Raw genomic sequence first — 25,186 nt, forward strand, 5'->3', positions numbered from 1 at the left:
TGTGTTGGATGGTGTCCCTGGGACTTCCATATTTTTATGGACTCCTGCTGATGACATCTGTAGGGCACAAATGCTCCTCACAAACATTAGTGTGCAGATGCCAAGAAAAAGCCTTTAGCTCCAGCGCATAGAAAACAGCACACACTGTTGGAAGACACCTACTTAGTTATGACAGCAGGCTGGGCGAGGGAGGGGGTTGGGGGGTGAAGAAACATCAGTTGCCAAGTACTGATGTTTCCCCGTGACAAATGCCACTGCACTTCACAATCAGTCATTATCACCACAGTTACTCCATTGAAAGACTTGCGTATGTGTTGACGCAATAGCTATTTCATTGTTCAGTAGATAGTTTTTAAAAATCTCTTTGACAGAGTTAGTGAGATCTATGAAAACATACTTGTGCAGATATTTCCATGTCTATACTGGAACAATGTTAAAGAGAAAATGATATGATCTCTTCAAGAGCAGAGAAGGTCTGACGAACATTATTTCTTAATGAAGACTTTTCCGTGGGATGAACTAATCTTATTTCAGAAATGCTCAGGAAAGAAGTCATACAGTTGCATTTTGGAAGACAATCTTCAATTGCATAAAATATTGAGGAACGTCCTTACTTCATTAAGTCTTTTGAAAGAATGACATTTCAGTCTAACTAGACACATGAAGTATTTATGTTGTTTGACAGTAAATTGTACAAACACACTAATTTCAAAATGACTGTCATCAGCCATTGACAATGTGATTTCTGCAGTGGTGGGAATGAACCATCTGTTTTATGATCTGATGTTAGCTGATAACTCTGATAAAGGTAATTTCATTTTGAAATTAGAATGGTTCTGCTGGACAATAAATTATCTTCAGATTCATTAAGATCTTTCTTGTTTACCACTTACATAGAAATATGGTTGCTTTGCTATTCATTCAGCCTGGCTCTATTGAAGTCTTGTTATTTATTTTATGTATATATTTATATGTATGTGTAGAAACATGCATGGTATATATGTGTTGTATATTTTCAGTGTTGTTGGTGTACTTCTCAGAGAATATAAATGAAATCGCTGCTAGCAAATGGAAGTAAGTAAAATGACATTGAGTATTCTACATTTACTATAAATAAGCAGCAAAACTGACCTCAAGCTGCTAAAGTGGATCAAATTGAAAGGCTTGCACACCTGGTCAAGTTTATAGATGTCTGGAAAAATATGAATTGTCTTGTTGTGAGAGAGATTATGTGAAACAACAGATATTCTCGCAGATAATTGCTGAATCAGATGAAAAAAACAACAACAAAGAAATGAGAAAGTTACAGGAAGTAAAGAAGTATGAAACCACAGAATACACAATGATTATAGAGAGAGGGGGGGCGGGGGGGGGGGGGGGCAGAGTATAGTGTGGCAGAGGGAACATGAGTGCATTTATTCTTGTAGTATTACATTCTAGAATTGTGTTTCTGACACTGACTAGGTAACAGCTTGACAGTTGATGTTAATATGAACTCCATTATGATTAGGCTTCATCCTGCATAAAAACCGCCCTGATTCAATTTCTCCATTGTTTCTAGAAATCAGACAAAATAAATATCTGGACTGTTCCTCCTTCAAGACCGTGGTAAAGTTAGTTTTCAGAATGATTTAATTTTTAATTTCTAATTGCGTATTATAGGACATTAGACCTCTACGTTCCTGCCTGTCTTCCAACCTAACTGAATAGAATAGTTTAGGTGTTGCTCAAGTAAACTCCTTAAATTGGATGATCAAAAAGTTTTTACTAAAATGGAAAAAAAAGAAATTACTTCATTTTTAATCAAATAAAATTTAGATTTCAGTAGAGTTTTCTTTTTCTACAAGAAAAATGATGTAGCATTTTCCAAGACTTTTCAGTTCCTCACAGAAATAATTTTTATTTAAATCAGGAAAATATCGCATGAAGAATAGAGTGAATGCTTGGACAATAGTACATTTTGGAACTCCTTAAGGACCAATATGCCAAAGACTTTTTTGTTGCCTTTTACTGCTTTTGGGGGTCAAAAACAAGTACTTTTTGTTTCCTGCTTTCTTCATCCATTTAACTATATTTTCTGTTTTCCAATTTAAATGCTATAAATATTTAAGCCATAAGACTCTGTCATCAAGTACAAAAATTTGAGAATTGAAATATGTCCGCTATGGTAAAGATGGTATGACAAGTTGAAAAAGAGAGAGAGAGGGATATATATACATGTGTATGATAAACCCCTTCCCTCAAAAATACAGGGTGATTCAAAAAGAATACCACAACTTTAGGAATTTAAAACTCTGCAACGACAAAAGGCAGAGCTAAGCACTATTTTTCAGTGAATTAAGGGAGCTGTAAAGTTTCATTAAGTTGTACATTTGTACGCCATTTCAGCCAATAAAGTTTTTGGTCCCTTTTTCTTCGAAGGTGCTACTGTAACTGGACTTCAGTATCTGGAGATGTTAGAGAACTGGCTGTTCCCTCAGCTTGAACAAGAAGCACAACAATTCGTATTTCAGCAGGATTGAGCGCCACCACATTGGCACTTATCTGTCCGTAACTACCTGAGCGTCAACTACCCGAGGCGATGGATCGGCCGCCAGGCAGCCCGTGACAGAGCACTTCATCACTGGCCTCCAAGAAGCCCTGATCTTACCCCCTGCGATTTTTTCTTATGGGGGTATGTTAAGGATATGGTGTTTCGGCCACCTCTCCCAGCCACCATTGATGATTTGAAATGAGAAATAACAGCAGCTATCCAAACTGTTACGCCTGATATGCTACAGAGAGTGTGGAACGAGTTGGAGTATCGGGTTGATATTGCTCGTGTGTCTGGAGGGGGCCATATTGAACATCTCTGAACTTGTTTTTGAGTGAAAAAAACCTTTTTAAATACTCTTTGTAATGATGTATAACAGAAGGTTATATTATGTTTATTTCATTAAATACACATTTTTAAAGTTGTGGTATTCTTTTTGAGTCACCCTGTATTTATCTATCAGGCTTCCTCTGTGTTACCACAGATGACGTGTCACTGATCTCATTTTTACTAAGATTGCAGTACGCGCAAGGCGCTTGCTTCCACCGCCCTGAGTTGAATGCATAAGTTGTAATAAATGTTCACCAATGTACAGTCTTCTATTGTTGTTCTCCCCTGTGCAGAAAACAGCATGTAGGTCATGAATCAGTTATCTTGAGGCTGTAAGAAACTCTTAGCGAGGAACTGTTATTTTGGAAATAATTAAATTTCCAATCAATTTGTTTACACGGGATGCCACTTGCTTTTTAGTAGCAGAATATGAGAAACTGCATAACTATATTCCACTTTAGAGTCACAAATAATTTCTATTCTTCAACAAATTAATGAACTGCATATTTCCATAATTACTATCACACTATTCTAAACTATATGTGCAACTAACCAAACATTAATAATAAAGTTCTAACCTGATGCCAGCTGTGGCAGATAACATGTCTGTCCTCCAGCACTGCTGAACCAGCTCTAATCTTGCAGCCAAACCACTTTGCCCGCCATTAAAGTTAGACGCAATCTGAGGATCACTGAAGTGCATTGTTGTCCTTTTCATTTAAAAATTGTTTATTATTTTGCTGGTTGTTAATACTTGTGAAATAATGGAATGATAACATACTATTGAGACATGCTTTGAATATGAATTGCAAGTAAATATGCTGTTTAGTTTGTATAATATTAATAACAGAAGATTATCTTTTTGGCATGCAACTTCCAAATGCATCAGCCAATCATGGAGGAGGACCACAGTTTAGGCGGTCTTTCTCACAATACCCATATTGAACAAACCCCCTGTCATAAATACCTCACACCACATTACATCATCTTGCCACTACTGCCTTCTCACCTGCTCTAAGAAGAGCTTCTTGTAGCCAAATAAGATGGCTGTAAAGCCAGAAATATTTCATATCCTCCTCCTCCTCCTCCTCCTGAGATTTCCAGGAATTGGGATGTTCCCACAGACAACAATCAAATTTGGAAATAAATGCATTTTTACTCAAATTTTTATAAACTTTTCAGTTATCATCTCTCAAGAGCCATACCATTCCATTATATTTGTAGCTTGTTATTGTTTTTCAAAACTTGAATCTACTCTTTATTTTTTTCATTCTCAGTTTATTAACCAACTTGTAAAATCATAGACTAAATTATTTTGTGGTTAGAAAAAACTAATAAATTTGTGTACCACCTTACATCCCAAAATCATTAATCTTTAGTTACACTTTCTATACTAATTACATCATTCTTTAAATAGTAAATATTTTCAAAGTAGCATCATTCTGTGCCTTTATGTTGTTGACAGTCTTTTGTCGATTTACAGTCTATCATTTCTGCTAGAACACTCTACAGTAGTCCATTAACTCCTAACCAAGTTTCAGCCATAAATTTTTATACTGCTGTTATACTACTACCAGCACACTGCCGTCCATTAAATTCAACAAAGTATTTCTCATAAGAAGTTAAAACTACTATATCACTACTATTGATGCATTGCTGTCCTTTCAATTCAATGAAACCTTCTAAACACTTTTCCTCATCACTATGTCAGCACCATGTTGTTCTGCACTTATTTACATGAATGCGTCATACAAATAAAATGAACACAACACCTGTACAATTCACGCATACGTGTAGATGGAAGAACATTACACTCGCACCTTTCCCAGAACATATGCAAGCAGCCCACAAAAGCAACCCATACTGATGATTCTGTTGTCCATGATATGGTCTTGCGTTGTGAAACTCTAGACTTTCCAAAGTGGTGTTGAGTTCAACAACTGTCACTCCATTCTCTCATCTCCAACCTCAGCATACAGGTCCAGTACAAGTCCACGAAACAACACAAAATGCCCTAAATTAGTTTCCTAATAACTTTAAACAAATTGTAAACAGACATGTTTTCACACTATTACAATATAAATGTTTTGTTATGATTTTGGGTGTTTATAAACAAAGCCAATGTTTTTGTTTTGGTCACAGATGTAGCTACATACAGCTGGGGCATTGCCCCTCACACTCTTTAAGAGCTCTGTGCTTGCTCGCACAATATGTTACTGCTGACTTGCTTTGCTAATGACTCGCGCCACTAGCCGATGTCGTCTACTGTGCTCTTTAAATCTTACCTACGGAAGCTTACAATTGCGATTCACAGATACTTTGAGAGAACATTTTAGAATCTTGCTTCAAGCAAAATGCACAAGCACTCATTTACCAAATCATTGATTCATTCCACAGTGTGAGGTATCATTCCTCCTGTATATGAATGTCACAATTGCTACAAAAAGTGCTAGGGGATCTCTAGTCGTATAATGACAATGTATTTTGTACTGACTTTCATTTACGAACATTGCGTGAGTTTGTAATGTGTAGCCAGACTTCAATTGATCAGAAATTTTATCCTGCTGTTAAGCTACTATCACTGCATTGCTATCCATTAAATTCAACAAAATATTTCTTGTGAAGAATTTACATTGTTGTTCACACTTGGTACATTGCTGTTCTTTAAAATGACCAACTGTAATTTACACTGCTATACAACTACTATAGGCACATTGCTGTCCTTTCAATTTGATGAAACGTTTTTTACACTTTTCTTCAGTATTATGTAAGCACCGTGCCATTCTGCACTTATTTATATGAATGTGTCATAAAGACATCCACTTCACAGGGTTACAAATAAAATAAACACAACACCTATACATTCCATAAATATGTGGAGATGGAAGAACATTACACTCACACCTTTTACCAGAACATAAGTAAGCAGCCCACAACAGCAAACCATATTGATGATTCTGTTGTCTATGATGTGGTCTTGCATTGTGAAATTCCAGACTTTCCAAAGTGATGTTGAGTTCAACAACTGTCACTCCATTCTCCCATCTCCAACCTCAGCAAACAGCAACAGTACAATTCCATGAAACAATACAAAATGCCTTAAATTAGTTTCCTAATAATTTTAAACAAATTTTTAAATAAGCATGTTTCTATACGTTATTACAATGTGAATACATAATACGCAGTGCTTTGTTTTGATTTTTGGAGTTATAAACAATGCCAATATTCACATCGTACTACAACAGTGATTCATCAATGTTTTTGTTTTCGACACAGTTGTAGCTACATACAGCTGGGGCATTGCCCTTCGCACTCTTTAAGAGCTCTGTGCTTGCTCACATCATATGTTACTGACCCACTTTGCTAATGACTCATGCCGCTAGCCGGCATCACCTGCTATGCTCTTTAAATCTTAACTACAGAGGCTTACAATTGTGAGTCACAGATACATTGAGAGAACATTTTTAGAATCTTGCTTCAAGCAAAATGCACAAGCACTCATTTACCAAATCGTTTGCTTCATTCCACAGTATGAGGTACCATTCCTTCTACACTTGTGTGTCATTGTTGCTACAAAAAGCACTAGTGGAACTCTATTCATGTGATGACTATCTGTTTTCTACTGACTTTCATAAACAAGCATTATGTGACTTTGTAATAGTAGGAGCTGATTAACTTATTCTTAGCATGACCTTTACTCCTTATTCCTTTCATATTTAGAACCAGTGTGTGTTTGACTCTCTATCCTTCATATTTCGTGGCCTTCTATTTAAACCTTATTTGTTATGTTTATGTCTTTTATGAGATTTCCATGTCAGAGATGTGTCCTATGTCGACAATATATCTACTTCCTTTTACTTCATAAAATAGTTGGCAGAAACCACTTTGCCCATAAGTACTACTTAATGGCTAACTTACCTGCTGCCTTTTGATTTTCTTCCCTCCCTCTTCATAAATGATCAGCCGACCTTCAAGAGCCATCGTTTTGCTTTCCTGTTGTTAAATTATTTTCAGGCATAAGGTCTCTGTATCACTGTTATAAACATTTAAAAATTGTTCCACTACATACTTTATCCCCCACTGCACACTGTACACCTCGCAGCATTGTTCCCGATCCTGGAGAAACATTGATCTACTGCTTCAGAAATTCTGATTGGAGCTGACTAAAGACCATAGATCTAGATCTTGTCGGTGGTCTTTTGTATGGCAGTGCTGGTGGATCCTTTCGTACTATGATGAACGTTGAAGTAATCCATCCCATTGAAGATTCACTGTTGTTGAGTGGACCTTCAAATTCCTTGGTTGAGAAGTCCTCATCACTGATCTGCACCTCAGGATTGTAGTAGGGCTTCATATGGAAGACTTAGATGGTGTCTACATGCTTATGTCTTCTTGAACAGTTATAATCCTCAGGTTTGTATGTGATGTCCAACAAGTGATGGAGAATATGATACAACCAGATTTTATTAACTTTATTAACAGTGCTTTATTAACTTTTCCAAGAATCCAACTTTCCACGCAGGCATAAAAATCCATATCAAAGTCTGCAGGGCTGTATTTCACTGGCCAGTGCTTGTTGTTTTAGTGCTTGTGATCTTTCTCCTGGACATACAGAGTGCATATACTAGCCATCTGTTTTGCTTCTTCAGTCTTGGGGATGAGGTGTTTCACATATTTCTTCAGAGTATTGCCCACTTGGAACAGGAACAGTGTATCCATTGTCACTTCGGCCTCACCAGAAAGGTCTGTATGAAGCCTGTAGCGTCTCGCTTTGCTGTGTTGTATACAAAGGCCATAAGGGACAATATTGTATTCTAGTCTCTCAGTTAGACATCAGCATAAATTGAGAACATACTGCTCACCTCTTATTAAAGTGTACTATGAAGACGTTCATCTGTTGGAGGTAGATAGAGCCCTGCAAGCACACATTCTGTATGCGACTACAGTGATTGTGACAGAGCATGAATACGCATTGCAAATTTTGGCAGAAATTGTGAAGATGACTGACGCTGCCTCTGATTGAGTGAGCAGTTGTCAACAGCGATGCAGATGTCGCGCTTGTCCACAGCCACGTGGACGTCATGCACTCAACACTCACTTGCTATGAATTTGCAGTGTGCACCGCATGCACAATGTGCTCCATTACACTAGAGTTAGGCAATATTTATGTGACTAACAAATAACACCTACTGATAGAAATTATTGTTCATTATTAGTGAATAACGAGTGAAATATTTATTCAAAATTTATTGTTGTAGGAGAGTTCGTGTAGAATGTAAATACTTTAGGATTAATCGAGACCACTCACCAGAAGTAGAAGCATCAAATTGAAGATAAGCACACAAAAGAAAGAAAACTTGCTAGCCCACACACACACACACACACACACACACACACACACACACACACACACAGAGAGAGAGAGAGAGAGAGAGAGAGAGAGAGAGAGAGAGAGAGAGAGAGAGAGAGACTGTGCCGCTACATGGTGCCAATGCTGTTTTATGGCAGGTAGACTAGTTTTCACAATCAGTGACTGCCTGCCATAAAATAGCGTTGGTACTATTATTCTAGCTGACTCCGTATAAGTGTGTGTGTGTGTGTGTGTGAGAGAGAGAGAGAGAGAGAGACTGCAATTTGGTACTTCTGTTTTTCGGTGGGTGGTCTCCTTCAATCTAAAAGTACATTCAAAACATTATTTATGTGAATAAAAGCAATTATTCATCACCTATGAATAAAAAAACCTCATGAATAATAGATAAATTTGAAATTCAGTGACATTTATTGCTCCAGTTATTTGTCTTTTACTGAACAAACGTACATTTTGTTGCTACTGAATTAGTTTTCTGAATGACTGTTTTCAAACACCTCATCAGGAGGTTTATTTGGGGTCCAAAGATGTGTCATTGTGACTTATTAAACAAAATGTGTTGTACATTGCCAAAGAGGATATTGGTGTGTTATATCTCCTGAAATCATGTTTATTTAAGGTTAATGATATAAAACTTTGAAATCTCAATTTTCTTTGCCAAAAACCGAGAAATCATCTACTCCCCTGTGTTCTTGTTGTGATTGCAATTTGGCTTCAACTCCCAGTTTGTTCTTGTGGTTTTCTGTTAAGGTTTTTGGCATTGATCTTGCATAAAATTTGTGATTGCCCAGCTTTTGTGCAATGATTTGATGTAATAAACTTCATTGAATTTGTGGAAAACCAAACAAGAGCTCTGTCATTGTGAATCAATAGTTTTCTTGAATTTCTCATAGACCTTCACAGCCAGTTCATCAGTCACAATGCTTGATTGTCCACTTCACTCTTCATTGTGAACATTAGTTCATCCACTTTGAAACCTAATGCACCATCGGTGCACTCCGCTTTCAATGATTGTTATTTCCGTACGCTTCACAAACATGTTGATAAATTCCAATTGGTGAATGCTTTTTTGTCAATGAAAACCTTATTACTGACCTCATTTCACAACTCTTGATATTTTCAATTTTGGGGCACATTTAAAACTTTTATTATGAAATAACAGGAAATGATATGAACCAAGTGTTGGCACTGGTGAATGCTGGCTGAACAGACAAATGCTCGGACAGCAGTATTGCTGCACTAGTCCCGCCCATCGTCACTGCATGCCAAAACGTAACCAGCTTTCTGGATAGTCCTTGTATGAGAACATTCCAAGAAAATTTTTCACAACATGAATGTGCCAAGAAGTCAGAATACACAAGTGATGTTATTTTTGTATATCAGAATGGACGCCATTTTGATTCACTAGGTTTCCCAAGAGTTTTATTTCTTGTGTGCCGGAGGCACTTATTCAGATACAGGCAGAGACATGCAGTCTGATGAACATGCTTCTATACAGTTTTCAAGTGGCTTAGATGTCCTTCAAATGTATTCAAAAAAATAACAAATGTGATCCAGATGGAAGAGGTAACTGGTGCATTGCACGATCCAAATGGCATAATTTTGAACTCATAGATGCCATCAGGAGCTACAAAGAAAGTCTTTTAGCTGTCAATCTCGATTTGCCAATAGTTGCAGGTTCATAGTTGAGAAATACTTTCTTCCTCTCAAGCAGTCTATGGTGTCATCATTCCATCGTTTTGTTCGTTTGTGAGTAGCTGACACAGAAATTCCATGTGCCATCTTTTTTCACAAGAGCCACAGGAGAAGACCAGGGACTCTCTGAATGTGCAGTGTGTCTTCTCCACTTCCTCCCTGATTCTCCATTGTTCAGCAGGTGAACAATGCATAAAATTTGTTATAGGCTAGCTTCTATGCAATGATTTGATGCAATAAACTTGCTGGGTAATTGATGAATTGGCGCATGACCACCAGTGTTGTTACGGTGTATTACCATGGGTCACTTGGGCTATCATTTCTGTGTTCTGAATTTGAAAGTACCTGAAAATTGGTACAGAATGGCTGACATTTGCCAACGTTGTTCCTCATTCAGGCCCAATGCTATTGGCAGTTCAATAGCATCTTCCTCCCTTGTGTTTTCTTTAACGGTAGCGCAACACAATTATTTGTTGATGTCATTCAGCAGTTCTTCCTGAACAGCTTCGGCTATCTTATGCTCATGCCACCTTACCCAGATACAATATTTATGATTGTCACTAGCACGTAGATTTCCTTTGTGAGCCTAAGTAGCTTTTGTAATCAAAAGAAGCTTCATAGTTAAATTGAGCATCAAGCTTGACTACTGGACTGTGTCTTGTTCATGACAGCAGGCTGAAGGATTTTCATCGGCTTCTCCTCCATAGGTGATCACCTCACTTAGTTTTCCTGAATCTGGCAGCTAGGCAAGCAAAACCAACAAAAGCTTCACAGTTTAATTGAGCATTGCTAAGTGAGCAATTGGTACATCTGTATGACAGCAGAGAACAGCTATGGCATGTTGGAGAGCAACCTCATCCAAGGTACAGCCATAGGTTTTGTCCCATAGGTTGACTATAATCATCTGCAGTTGACTGGTGGGAACAGAACTAGTGTGATGCTATACATCTGGCAGCTTAGTAGTCATTGAAAACGCATCTTCTCTCTCTGTGTTACAGTATAGCACGTCCAGGTCATCAACCATGGAAACATACCAGTGTGTTGTACTCAGTCTTCAAAATTTGTGTGCTTCTGAGGGGTTGTACTTGCATTTGTCAGGCTCTGGGTTGTCATTTGACAGTTGCAGCATATGTCTGACCCAGTCTAGTCCATTCTTTCTGGCATGCTCGAATGGTGGCGTAGATTGGTGCTAAAGATAAATACACCTCTTCTTCAACATTCTCTACTACCTCTTGACATAGGGGGTCGACATTCTTGATAGCTAGCTTTTGCTTAATAGGCTTGACAGTTCTGGCTGCCATAATATGGTGTCTCTCTCCTCCTACAACCTGGCATACGAGAGATGCGAGGTGACAGTGGTCATACACAACTTCCTTAGGGATCATATTTGGGAGCTGGTCATACCTCTTTTGTCTGACTCTTTTTCTGTTGCATGTCCTCTATAGTAAGGAACCACTTGATGATTTCCTCAGTTGTAGTGACAGTCTTTACAAGAAGACTTCTGTGACTCCATTCATCAAGTGTAATGTTTTGTCAGCTTCTGTCATATGTGTATTCACAGTGTAGCATAGGGCCAAAGCATTCTGTATGTAGGACTGACATTTCCCCTTTATGTTGGGCACTGTTCTTTATTTGTTTTTCCACTAAGCAGACTTGCTGCTGATTTTCACCAAATGTTTTCTTCAGTTCAGCCTGGAATTCAGCACAGATATTGAACTTCTCTTCATTGTTCTCAAGCCAGCCCTTGGGTGTGCTGTCCAGGTAGGAGTACACATTTACCAAACACATCATATCATCTAACCTGTCATACCTGGCCACTCGGTCAAAACCATTCAGCCATTTTGTCAGGTACTGTACAGCATCGCCAGAAAACATTGATGGATATGTTGTGTGCAGATGTATTACTGCTGTTTGGAATTCAATTGGCCCTCATGAATATACACACTGCGGGGACAATGTACTGTTTGTATTCTGGTTCCTGTCTGTGTAAGCAACAGCTTGTATGTTGTCTAATTGAAGCCACAGTGATGTAGTTGTTTCGAATACCTGGTGTCTCCACCTAAGAAAGTCACATTGTAACCAGATTAAAATCTAAATCTGAAAACAGTCATCAGTGTAGTACAACACTTAGCACTCTAAGAATATTTATTATGAACATTGACATAAAGGCAGCACTGAACTCCTGTATGGAGAATGCTGCTATTTACATAAACATAGAAGATTCCAGAATATACAAAAATTACAATTGTAAGAAACTTTGAGAACATTCCAGAAACTATAAATACTAAATGACAAGCAATTTTTGGTGGTTGGGTTTGAACTGGCAACCGTCAGCATTTAGCCACTGATGCTATTACACCACACTGCATGTTACACAGTTCATGGCACTACAGTATATATCAGTGCCCTGGAAATTCATGTCTCAGGGTATTAGGTTTTTGAGGGCAAAGATTGGCAAAAGTCTAAATACTTTCTTAGGACCCAGTTGCTGAGTATATTCACAAAGGAAACTCCCCATCACACCCCCTCTGATTTAGTGGTAAGGTGGCCCTGTGGATAGCCCATCAAACAATGAACACAGATCAAACATGAAAACAGGAAGAAGGTGTACTGGACTGTGAAAAAAGAAGCAAAATCGAAACAGTGAATGACCCAAGCTAAAGATGTGCAACATCAAACATAACTGAGTAGCCATGTTGTCATTGTTATGTGGTCACGGTGTTGAACTGCAAAAGTGGAGATCTGTGTCCAAATCTCTCTCATGCCCTGTAACTTTTTTTCCAGGAAATTATGAACTGTCTGTCTTGTCATTGATGTGTCTGTTCACTGTATTCAAATGTGTATCTGTGTCGTGGTGTAATGTCTGTTTGCAACAGCAAGGTGTGAGGAAGTGATCTCCAGACGCATGACTCTTATTTGTTGTACACGAGTGCCATACATTGACTCTTGGATTCCATTTTGTAAGTTTTGACTCTTGAATTCTTTTTTGTGACATAGTTCACACCCATTTATTTGTTGTTTTCATTCCAGTGAGAAGTCTGTGCAGCCTCTTGCCTACTTTCACTATTCAACACATTTACTTGCGACAGTAAATATATTACACCATATGACATAGTCTATAACCAATTTATAGTATGACAATTGGTAAAACTACAGTAGGAGAACAAACACCTCAATGATCGGATGGAAAGTTCATAATTTTGTGGGAAAAAAATGGGGTACAAGGGAGATTTGACCACAGATCTCTTCCATTTCGCAGTCCAACACCATCACCCCACAACTACACCAGCATGATACTTACAATCCACTCATTGTTGCACATCTTGAGGTTGGAACGTTCGCTGTCTTGATTTTGCCTCTTTTTTTTTCACAGATCAGCACACCTTCTTCCTGTTTTCATGCTTGATGTGCATTCAGTTTTGAAGGGCTTCCCACTGGGCAATTGTACAACTAAATCTAAGTGGGGGGGGGGGGGGGGGGGGTTGATGGGGAGCTTCCCTTGTCAGCACAGTGGAACTGACTCCCTGATACATCAAACAGGCTGTTTGAATTCTCCCATGGAATTTAGGAGATGGGAATCTGCTGTCAAACATATCCTCACATCTCACCAACTTCATGCACATGACATCTGTTATACAGTCTTCCCACTTCTTTTTGTTATTTTTATGTAGTATAATTGTTTACTTATTTATTTATTACATTTTATTTAGATTATCCATCCCTCCCCTCCACCCCGACCCCAACCTTGCCTTTCCCCTCCCCCTCTTCCTCCCCCCTCCACCCACATCTGGTCCTCTCCCTGTCTGCACTCCTCTCCTCCCCTCCCCCCTTCCTCTTCTCTCTCTCTCTCTCTCTCTCTCTCTCTCTCTCTCTCTCTCTCTCTCTCTCTCTCTGTGTGTGTGTGTGTGTGTGTGTGTGTGTGTGTGTGTGTGTGTGTGTAATAGGTACCATATAGTAAATGGCATAAAGTTCATAACCAGAAATAAGTAAATAATTCTTAATCAAATACAAACCGGTGGAAACATCTGCCTAAATACTGCAGGGCAGATGATGCAGACAACAGGAATTTTCAAGCATATAGAAATTATATGCTCAGAGACCAGAATTCTACATCCAGGCAATCTAAAGATCACTGCTCCTTACCAGTGTACTGTTTTTGACATCCTACTCTCTGATGCCTCCCTCTCCATCTTTGTTTCATACAGTCCTCACAGCAGATAGAGTCCTTAAGTATGAGTGATACGCCATTCGTGTCTGACCTTCTCAACATATCCCTCTTTACTCCCTGAAGAACTAATAGACACTAAAGTTAGAATTAATGTTTCCACTTTTAAATGCATGTCAGAAGTACTGGAATTTTGCCTCCTGGAGTATTGGCCAGCCCTTCTATCTCTCTAATTTTAAAGTTTTGTCCAGTGAGTTTTCGTTTTAAGGTGATTAATTTAATTTGAGCCTGTTAAAGTCATCATCATGTAGGAAGGCAACCCAATTTTTAGCCATTTTGCACATCCCCTCCATTAATCACTGGCAACCTATAAGATTCATTCTTTTTCCAAGTGGCTAACCGCGAGTTACGGCTAGACGGCGAGAGCCTCTCTCCTGTGTGCTGTACTGTTGCCATAGTTTGTGACAACCAAATTATTCATTCAGCTATTGATGTTCTTTTTTCTTGTAGAAATATAGCTGTGTATATGAATCTGTAAAAGTTTTAGTGCGATTAAAAAATGTCAGGTGGCAGCAGTAAGTGTGAAGTGCTTCACAAGCAAATGAGGGGGAGTATCTACCACATGTATAACTTTTTCAAAAGTGAATTTGAAAGTGGGACTCCTACTGTTGACATTTCAAGGCACAATAACAGACTGCAGAAGCATGTGTTGTCAGCAAGAGAACTGTAAAGAGCATTGTAAATGAAAGTATCAGAGCTGTAGGAATCTTGGGACTTCATGTTACATGGAAAGTATCAGAATCACAAGAACCCTGCAACACCAATAAATGGTTTCGACAGCCATGTCTTAAAGTGCTCCATGTGAATGGTGAATACAGATCATCACAAGAGCTTGTTACAGTTGTGCATGAGAACATTAGCTTCAGATGTAGTGCTTCATATGTGTAAACAATTTTAAAAGGCATTGGTTTCAAATATGCTATAGAGAGAGTTTAGTTGAAAGAAGTGTTATAGATGCAGCACAAACCACATCTATTATAAAGACATACGATACAAGAGAAAGAAGTAGTTCTACAATGTATTACCTTTTTTTGAAACATGGGTGAATCGGAATCATTCCAGGAAGACCTGCTGAAAAATGAGTGATGATACTGATAGTTTTACAGTTCCGATAGGAATAGGTTCTCAGGTAATTGTTCTGCATGCTGGCTTTTCTTCTTGTTTTGTTCTTGAGAGCAAACTTAGATTTAGGTGGAAGAAAAACAGCAGTGACTACCATTCAGAAATCCACGCTTTCAGTCTTGTTAAGTGTTTCACTGAACAATTCTTGGCATATCTTCCTTCAAAGACAATCACTGTAATGTACCAGGCCATTTACCATTCAGCTGTTACAGAGAAAACACAAACACCAGTGTAGTTTTTCCTTCTTCGGGGCTCTCCCGTGAAAATACAAAATAGAATTTTGATGGAATAAGTTACGGATAAGGTGGACTTCGTATTACTGATTGAGATAGTGCTGTAATTTGACCGTGAATGGCAGACCGTGTCAGCGACACTACAAAAAGTGACTAAGGAAATAGCATCAGAAATAAGTTGAAATTAACCTAATAATTCTGTCAGAAACGTAGTATCTAGTTTAATATAGTCTTCGTGGCTGCATCTGGAATACTTCTTGATTTTCTTGTAGTATGTCCTTTTTTCATTGTTCGCTGGTCCTCTTGTTCTCCGTCTGATGAAAATTTCTTGAAGTTCTCACTGTTGGATTAATTTATAAATTTGGCGATAACCATTGTGAATCACTACTGAAATAACTTACGCCGTGTGTTTGTTTCATAATATAGTTTTAATTTCCACTTAAAATCATTTTTTAACATCACCGCCAAAAAATACACGTCTTAAACGTATGAAGACAAGATAACAAGAGAGTAATGAACTAGTTGTTAAGACAAGCACCTACGCAAAAGAAAAAAAAAATCAAAATTACTTGTGAAAATCTGTCGCTGACGCAGCGCTCTTCCGCAAGCGCGATCGTAGGTCACATCTTTGCTCTGGCGGAGGCGCAGTAGTCAAAGTACCGTTACACCAGGAAAGAAGATATTTTGCCCTGACTTAAAAATAAAAATATTTCCCACAGTATCAACCATACTCTTGCAGCTCGTTAATTTATGCAAGCCACATGGCAGAATGTGCAAACTTGACTTTCTTGCACGTGAATGTGGTCACACAGTTTTGCATTTACCAACATATCACTATTAGTATAATCCCATGGAATTAATTTAGGCACAGATTAAATGCTATATGGGGTTTAGGTAAACCTTCAAGATAACAGGCACCGAGTTGAGGGGGAGTATTTACCACATGTATAACTTTTTCAAAAGTGAATTTGAAAGTGGGACTCCTACTGTTGACATTTCAAGACACAAGCAGAGACTGCAGGAGCATGTTCAACATATTGTCCAAGAAAAAGTTAAGCTTTTCCCGGTGTTTTGTATGCTCTAATAGCGTACAAAAATGTTGCTTGATAAATTCAGCAAAACTCCAATATTTTCACAGGTAAATCAATGTCTTTTCCAAGCTACAAATTGGAAAATGCTCTAAAATGACAGGGACAGTTCCTTGTCGATATACTAGTGGTTTCCAGTATTATCGGCCAGTAGTCCTTCAAGTTACTCACAGAAGAGTCACGTCGATCAGTTGTAGAATTTTGGAACACGTATTATGTTAGAGTATAATGACTTTTCTGGAAACTAGAAATCTACTCTATAGGAATCAGCATAGGTTTCGAGAAAGACAATCGTGTGAAACCCAGCTTGCCCTATTCGTCCACAAGACTCGGAGGCCATAGACACGGGTTCACAGATAGATGCCGTGTTTCTTGACTTCCGCAAGGCATTCGATACAGTTCCCCACAGTCGTTTAATGAACAAAGTAAGAGCATATGGACTATCAGACCAATTGTGTGATTGGATTGAAGAGTTCCTAGATAACAGGACGCAGCATGTCATTCTCAATGGAGAGAAGTCTTCCGAAGTAAGAGTGATTTCAGGTGTGCCGCAGGGGAGTGGCGTAGGACCGTTGCTATTCACAATATACATAAATGACCTTGAGGATGACATCGGAAGTTCACTGAGGCTTTTTGCGGATGATGCGGTGGTATATCGAGAGGTTGTAACAATGGAAAATTGTACTGAAATGCAGGAGGATCTGCAGCGAATTGACGCATGGTGCAGGGAATGGCAATTGAATCTCAATGTAGACAAGTGTAATGTGCTGCGAATACATAGAAAGAAAGATCCTTTATCATTTATCTACAATGTAGCAGGTCAGCAACTGGAAGCAGTTAATTCCATAAATTATCTGGGAGTAGGCATTAGGAGTGATTTAAAATGGAATGATCATATAAAGTTGATCGTCGGTAAAGCAGATGCCAGACTGAGATTCATTGGAAGAATCCTAAGGAAATGCAATCCGAAAACAAAGGAAGTAGGTTACAGTACGCTTGTTTGCCCACTGCTTGAATACTGCTTAGCAGTCTGGGATCCGTACCAGATAGGATTGGTAGAAGAGAGAGAGAAGATCCAACAGAGAGCAGCGCGCTTTGTTACAGTATCATTTAGTAATCACGAAAGCGTTACGGAGATGATAGATAAACTCCAGTGGAAGACTCTGCAGGAGAGATTCTCAGTAGCTCGGTACGGGCTTTTGTTGAAGTTTCGAGAACATACCTTCACCGAGGAGTCAAGCAGTATATTGACCCTCCTACGTCTATCTCGCGGAGAGACCATGAGGATAAAATCAGAGAGATTAGAGCCCACACAGAGGCATACTGACAATCCTTCTTTCCATGAACAATACGAGACTGGAATAGAAGGGAGAACCGATAGAGGTACTCAAGGTACCCTCCGCCACAGACCGTCAGGTGACTTGCGGAGCATGGGTGTAGATGTAGAATTGTTTGCTTGTTTAATGGATTATAAATGTGGTCTCTCACAGTAATGTCAAATGAGTAAATTTAGACTCATAATGCCCATTGACAGTGAAAAATTTGACAACACACTAATAATTTTTATGATAGTCTCCTACATTAGTTCTTTAAATTAGTCTTTTCTACCAGTAATTCTTTTTTATGATTACACTTAACTACAGTCAAACACAACCCTATATATGCCTTGTACTTTTAAAAATACTATGGAGTAGAAGCAACTGTCAAGCAAATATAATGATTTCTGTTTGTGTTTGAAGTTGTTGTGTATTACATTTTTATGTCGTGTAATACAGTTCAAATAACAATAAATGACAGTTATTATAAACAGTTTGAATGACCTTGTCATTAGATAGTTGTCATTTTGAGAAACTTGTTCTTGATGTCTTCACAAAGCTGTGTCAGCTGTTCTCGCCTTCCGATGTCACATGGATTAAAGCGTGGAACAGTGGATGCAGTATCATCAAGACATGAAGTAAGATTTTCCTCGTGACAACTGACTGGTGTGTGTAAAATTTGTTATTCCCTTTGTAGATCTGAATGTATGATATGATGTTCTGTAGGCAAAACAACCTGATTGTTGTCCACAGCAAAACAGTTCATCAATGAGGACTTTGTGTGCTCCCTCTCTGCTGCGTGGCATGTGCAGAGCTCATCCCCTCCACGCTTTTCTACCACTCCGTTTCTATGTGTGGAAGTTCCACCCTATGTGACACGGCCTATAGTGTGTTAAAAATACAAAGAGTAACAATTTCCAACATGACAGCATGTATTGGCAAGATATTGTCAGTGAAGAAGCAGAGATGATGAATAAAAACCTCAGAGAAGAGGTCATGTAAAATAATAACAACAAAGAATTTTAGAACAAATCTGACATAAGTTGAATCAGCATCTCCCGGCGGCATATCCTCAAAAGTCAGATGTTTGCAGCTAATGGCAATGAAAATTCACCTCAGTTCACAGTAAAATACGGCAAAAATTAATTCTATGAATTGTCAACCAGACTTCCCAAAGAATACTAGCAGAACATAGAGCAGCCAAAAAAAAAAAAAAAAAAAAAAAAAAAAAAAAGTCCACCCCATCAAGGAGGAGGGTTCCAAGCATTTAGTTCCATGAATTCTCTGTTACTCTGACTGTGGATATGTTTCTCTGACCACAATTGTGATAAAATCCTCTGCTAAAACCTCAAACTCAAGTGTGTGCTACATGCCTGTGTTATAGATGCCTGTTGAATCTAAACAGTAATTAGTAGGTAATCTCTAGCGCACCCACAGCACACAATTTCTAATAAGTTCATTCAAATTTCAGGGCCACACATTACCTAGCTTCTTATGGGAAAGTGATGGTTTATCCTTCTTAAGCTGCAGATGGGGAGTGTGGCTATCAGAGGGTACTAACACACAATCAACAAAGAGAAACGGAGTTGGCAGTCATTCTGAGAAAAATGAATTGTAAGATTTGTGTTAAGAGAGTAATAGACCACAAGTTTGCCATAATTTGTTTATAGTAAGGGAGAGAAAAGGCACTTTGCATAGGTCTCCTTTTTCTATATTCACAAAGATTTGGAAGTAATTGCTTGGTTTGTGAAAACAGTCAGTTGTCTTCATAACAGCACTCTGCTAATTTTTTTAGCTACAACACAACAAATGTCTAAACTTTTAGGCTGCAAGGAAACCGGGCTAAAGTAGCTGAAAATTCATAACATCCTTACTTTGAAAAAGGTTTAGTTAACTAGTATTGTGTAACACACATTGACTTCAAAGAAACAGTGGGGGGAGGATACTGTTTTAATATTCAGTATCCCTGCACTAATAGCGAATTAGTCTGTTAAAAGAATTCCGGAACTTTGTCCACAAAATTTTTCTACATTTACTTTTTACATATTATGCATGGTCTCCCTCAAAATACCCCACTCCACAACTGATACACCACTCCCAACGCCATTTCTACTTGTGGAAGCACTCTTGGTACATCTCTTGCTGGATCGTGCGAAGTGCCATCTCCATTTTTTTTTTTTTTCTTTCTTTTTTTTTAAAAAAAATCTTGTTTACCATTGCAAATCTTCATCCTTTCGATGGGGTTTTCAACTTTGAAAATAACAAAAAGTCTGCAGGGGCCAGGTCAGAGAGTAGGCAGGATGAAGCAGCACAGTGATTTCGTTTTTTGTGCAACAGTCATGCACCAACAAGGATGAATCTGTAGGTACATTGTCATGATGCAAGAGTCATGAATTGTCTCTCCACATTTCAGGCCATTTCCTTCTCACAATTTCTTTTTATTTTTTTTTTTGCAGGCATCACAGAATGTCCTGATAGTACCATCAATTAACAGTTTGTCCCTGTGACAAGAATTCATGGTGAAGTAATCCTTCAAAGTCAAAGAAAACTATCAGCATGGCTTTGACATTTGACCTGACCTGACAAGCTTGTTTAGGTCTTGGAGAACCTTTCCCGACCCATTGTGAAGACTGAACCTTGGTCTCATCATAATAATTGTGGACCCACGTCTCATCACCAGTTATGAATCTCTTAAGGAACATCTCGTTCTCATTCGTGCGATCCAAAACCTCTTCACAGAGTGCGAGGTGAAGGTGTTTCTGGTCTTGGCTCATGAGCCATGGGATGAACTTGGCGACAACACTATGCATTCCAAGATGCTGTGTCAGGATTTCATAACATGTTCCAACTGAAATGTTACATTCTTTTGCAGTCTCAAAGACTGTCTTTGACGAGAACACACAATTTCATTGACATTCCCAATATGAGCATAATCGGTAGATGTCAGATGGCATCCTGAATGAGGGTCATCTGTAACTTCCATCTGGCCATTTTTAAACAGTGTGAATCATTTGTAACACTGAGTACGGCTTAAGCACTCATCACCATAGGCTTCCTGTATCATTTGGTGTGTCTTGGTAAAGGTTTTTTTTGAGGCTCACACAACATTTATTGCAGACACATTGTTTCTCTAGCTCTGCCATCTTGAAATTTGCAAACTGTATGGCACTAAATTCTACTAAATACAACTCTGAACAATAACTGACAGACATACAACAATGAAACTTCTAACAGTTACACATTAAACATAGGCGTTTGCAGGGATGCCAACAACATTCGCTCCCAACACTCCATTGGCACAAAATTACGAATGCTGTGGAATTTTTTGAACAGACCTCGTATGTAAATTCCCCAATCATACTGTAATCACCGGTGGAGACTTAAATCATTCAACAGTCAATTGGGAAAATTAGAGTTTTGTTAGTGGTGGCCATGATAAAACATCCTTGGAAACATTACTAAATGCCTTCTCAGAGAACTACCTGGGACAGATAGTTTGGAACCCCACTCATAATGGCAATATATTAGATCTATTGACAACAAATAGACTTGACCTCTTTGATGATACCCACATTGAAACTGTTATCAGTGACCGTGATGCAGTTGTGGCAGTAATGATTATGAAAGTACAAAGGACAACTAAAACGATCAGAAAGATATATATGCTTAGTAAACTAGATAAAAAAAAATCAGTAGTGTCATATCTCAGTGAGGAACTTGAAAATTTCAGCACAGAGCAGGAGAATGTTGAGGAACTATGGCTCAAGTTTAAAAGAATAATTGGCCATGCACTGGAAAGATATGTACCCAGTAGAAAAGTTCAAAATGGGAGGGAACATCCATGGTATATAGTCATTATAAAGAAACTTCTAAAGAAATGGAGATTACTACATAATAGGTGTAAGTCAAAGCATAGGGCTATAGATAGAAAGATGCCCCTAGCAAATGAGACGAGAACTAAGTCTCACCTTTGTCCACAATAATGATTGAAGCAGAAGAAACGAATCAAAGTTTGTGCCACAACTGGGACTCAAACCCAGGTCTTCTTGCTTCCAAGGCAGAAATGCTAACCATTACACCACTGCAACACAGTGGTCAACATTGCTGCATGAATACTTAACTCAAGTGCCCTCCCCAACACAAACTTCAGTTCAAATCTTCAGCTTATTTTCCCCCTTACATTGTCACTATTGCCCTGGCATGCCTCCCTCCTCAACCCAAATTCTCACTGCCACTCCAGTCTACTTTAAAATCCCCCTTACACATGAACATAATTGCCAAGGCCTTAGTCTTCTGGAATAGCACCTCAGATCGAACATAAATGGGGGATCCAGCCTGAAATCCAGTGGTAAGTACTTAAACAGATGAAATGACACAACCTCAGAGACTTTAGTGGTCTCATACAGATATGATATTATGTATAAGTGCCTACACCTGGATTTCAGGCATGATCCTCTATTTATGATCAATGCTGAGATGGTATTCCAGAACGTGGAGAGCCTTGGCAATTCTGTTCATGTCTAAGAGGGAATTTAAAGTAGACTGGGGTGGCAGTGAGAATTTGGGTTGAAGAGGGAGGCGTACCAGGGTAATCCGTGCAGCTGTTGAACCGCTTTGCCAAGGTGGTTTACTGGCTAATGCACCTGCCTAGTAAGCAGAAGACCCAGGTTCAATTCTCGGCCTGTGTCCAAATTTATACCTGTCACTTCAGTCTGTATGCATAAAATCATACCGATATGAGACCATTAAATTCTCTGAAGTTGTGTCATGTCATTTGTAGATCTTTACAAGATTCCAATGTGGTGCAAAGATTGGCAACTTGCTTTCAATGTTCAAAAATGTAAAATTGTGCACTTACAAACAGGAAAAACATATTATCTGATGACTATAATATCAGTGAGTCACAGCTGTAATCAGTCAATTTGTAACACTTTGTAGGTAAATGAAATGGAATGATCACATGGGCTTAGTTGGGGGTAGAGCAGGTGCTAGACTTCGGTGTATTGGTAGAATACTGGAATTGTACAATTAGTCTGCAAAGGAAACTGCTTAAAAATCACTCATCCGACTGGTTCTAGAATATTGCTCAAGTGTGTTGAACCCATACCAAATAGGACTAACAGGGTAAATTGGAACATATACAGAGAAGGACAGCATGTATGGTCACAGGTTTGTTTAACCTGTGGCAAAGTGTCACAGAGGTATCGAAGAAACTTAATTGGCAAATTCTTGGAGATGGACGTAAACAGTCCCAAGAAAGTCTACTCACAAAGTTTCAAGAACCAGCTTTAAACGATGACTCTAGAAACATACTACAACACCTGACATATAACACACGTAGGGCTTGTGAGGATAAAATTAGAATAATTACAGCATTCACAGAGGCATTCTAGCAGTCGTTCTTCCCATGCTCCATACGTGAATGGAACGAGAAGAAACCCTAATACTGATACAGTACGATGTAGACTGTGCCATGCGCTTCACAATGAATTGCAGAGTATAGATGTAGATGTAGATACAGATTTAGATATAGATATAGAATCTGTGTATACCAAATCCTATGAGGTGCTTTAAATGCCAAAATTTTGGACTGTCAAGGAGGTAACGCTGTGTGAAGCATGTATGGATCAAAGTCACATAAAGCAAAGTAATTGTCTACATTTCCATAAATTACTCAGATAATTAGCCTTTGGAGCAGGGCCCCAGTTGTGTCTTACCACAGCTGCATCTTGTACCAGTAACTACCTGAGCGTGTTAAACATTTGCTTTGATGAAATATTGCAAGACTTAATGCAGTATAATCTGGCAGCAAAACTGAGAAATGTATTTGTGGAGACTGGCATATTTATACAGAGAGAGAAATTCAGTAAATGGAGCAGATGAGAATCCCCTATGATGAGGATAAGAAAGCCTTCAAGGCAATGCAACTGCCTGTCAGCATGTGTCACCCCTTTTGCAAGAAGTCATAAAGACTTGTTGCTGAAAGCAGTTCCTCAGCACAAGCTCAAAAATCTAAGTTTGACATGGATACAAATAATTGTAGCAGTACTGGTAAAATGAAAACTGCCCCTGATCCTTCAATTGCTCCAAAGCCACTACACAGTTCAGCAAATTCTCCCAAGCAAGTACAAGAAGTAAAGAGAAAACTTCAGCAAAAATCTGACCAATGCTTAAAATAAAATCACAATAAAACCATTGAATCACTAAGCAGTTCTACTGTCAGATGATGGAAGCAATGTTGTAGACATTGATATCATAACAGTTAAATAAGAATTCTTACTGCTATTTCTGCTATTATCTTCTGCCCATCACCATGACAGAAATAAAACGGGGTAATGGGTACCCTGACTATTTTGGTGGCTCTCATAATTAAGTGGAATTTGAAAGATTTCATAACTTCCATGTAGGAGCTCAAACTACCTGCACAGAAATAGCTACTGTGTCTGCCTCTGCAAGGCACACACTTGAAAATAAATATCTTATGTCCTTGTGCTATAGGAGGTTATGTCCTTCACAGCAAGTTTGACCTTACTGCTAACATAGATAAAGGGGGTGTAGCCTTATTTAGTGACGGTATATAAAACATCTTGCCTGTCCCACTCTCTGCCAACTTGCAAGCAGTTACTGTTACTATCCACATGCTGTATGGAAATTGCCATATGCAGAGTGTACGAGGTACCATAGTTTTGTGCCAGCGGTGTGGAGAGAAATGCGTTTGATGGCACTGCACATGCCTTGTTTAATGTGTAACTGCCAGAGGTTTCACTGCTGTACATCTGTTAGTTATTGTTCAGTGCTGTATTGAGTAGAACGTTATGTCACACAGTTTGTGAATTTCGAGATGGCAGTGTTAGAGGAGCAATGCGTGTGTATTAAATTTTGCATGAAACTCAAGAAAACCTTTACCGAGACACACCAAATGATGCAGGAAGCCTGCGGTGATGAGTGCTTAATACATACTCAGTGTTACAAATGGATTACACTGTTTAAAAAGGGCCAGACGGCAATTAAAACTGGCTCTCGTACAGGACACCCTTCAACATCTACCGATGATGCTTATGTGAGTAACGTCAACGAAATTCTGCTAGCCAGTCGAAGACTACTGTCCCAGAAATTACAGAAGAATGTATTATTTTAGTTGGATCATGTCATGAAATCCTGACACAGCATCTTGGAATGCATTGTGTTGCCGACAAGTTCATCCCATGGCTCATGAACCAAAATCAGAAAGATGTTCACCTCACAGTCTGCGAAGAGCTTTTGGAACTTGCAAATG

General features: G+C 38.7%; 1 protein-coding gene across 1 annotated transcript in view; it reads left to right on the top strand.

Moving 5' to 3' along the window:
• LOC124596584 (transmembrane protein 18) overlaps positions 1-25,186 on the top strand; it is a 47,221-nt gene that overhangs the window by 11,390 nt on the left and 10,645 nt on the right. The window contains exon 3 of the mRNA XM_047135776.1: positions 1,020-1,074. Within this exon, the coding sequence (XP_046991732.1) occupies positions 1,020-1,074 (55 nt within the window). The remainder of the gene's footprint in view (positions 1-1,019; positions 1,075-25,186) is intronic.

This window comes from Schistocerca americana, chromosome 2 (assembly GCF_021461395.2).
Source record: "Schistocerca americana isolate TAMUIC-IGC-003095 chromosome 2, iqSchAmer2.1, whole genome shotgun sequence".
Lineage (NCBI taxonomy): Eukaryota > Metazoa > Arthropoda > Insecta > Orthoptera > Acrididae > Schistocerca > Schistocerca americana.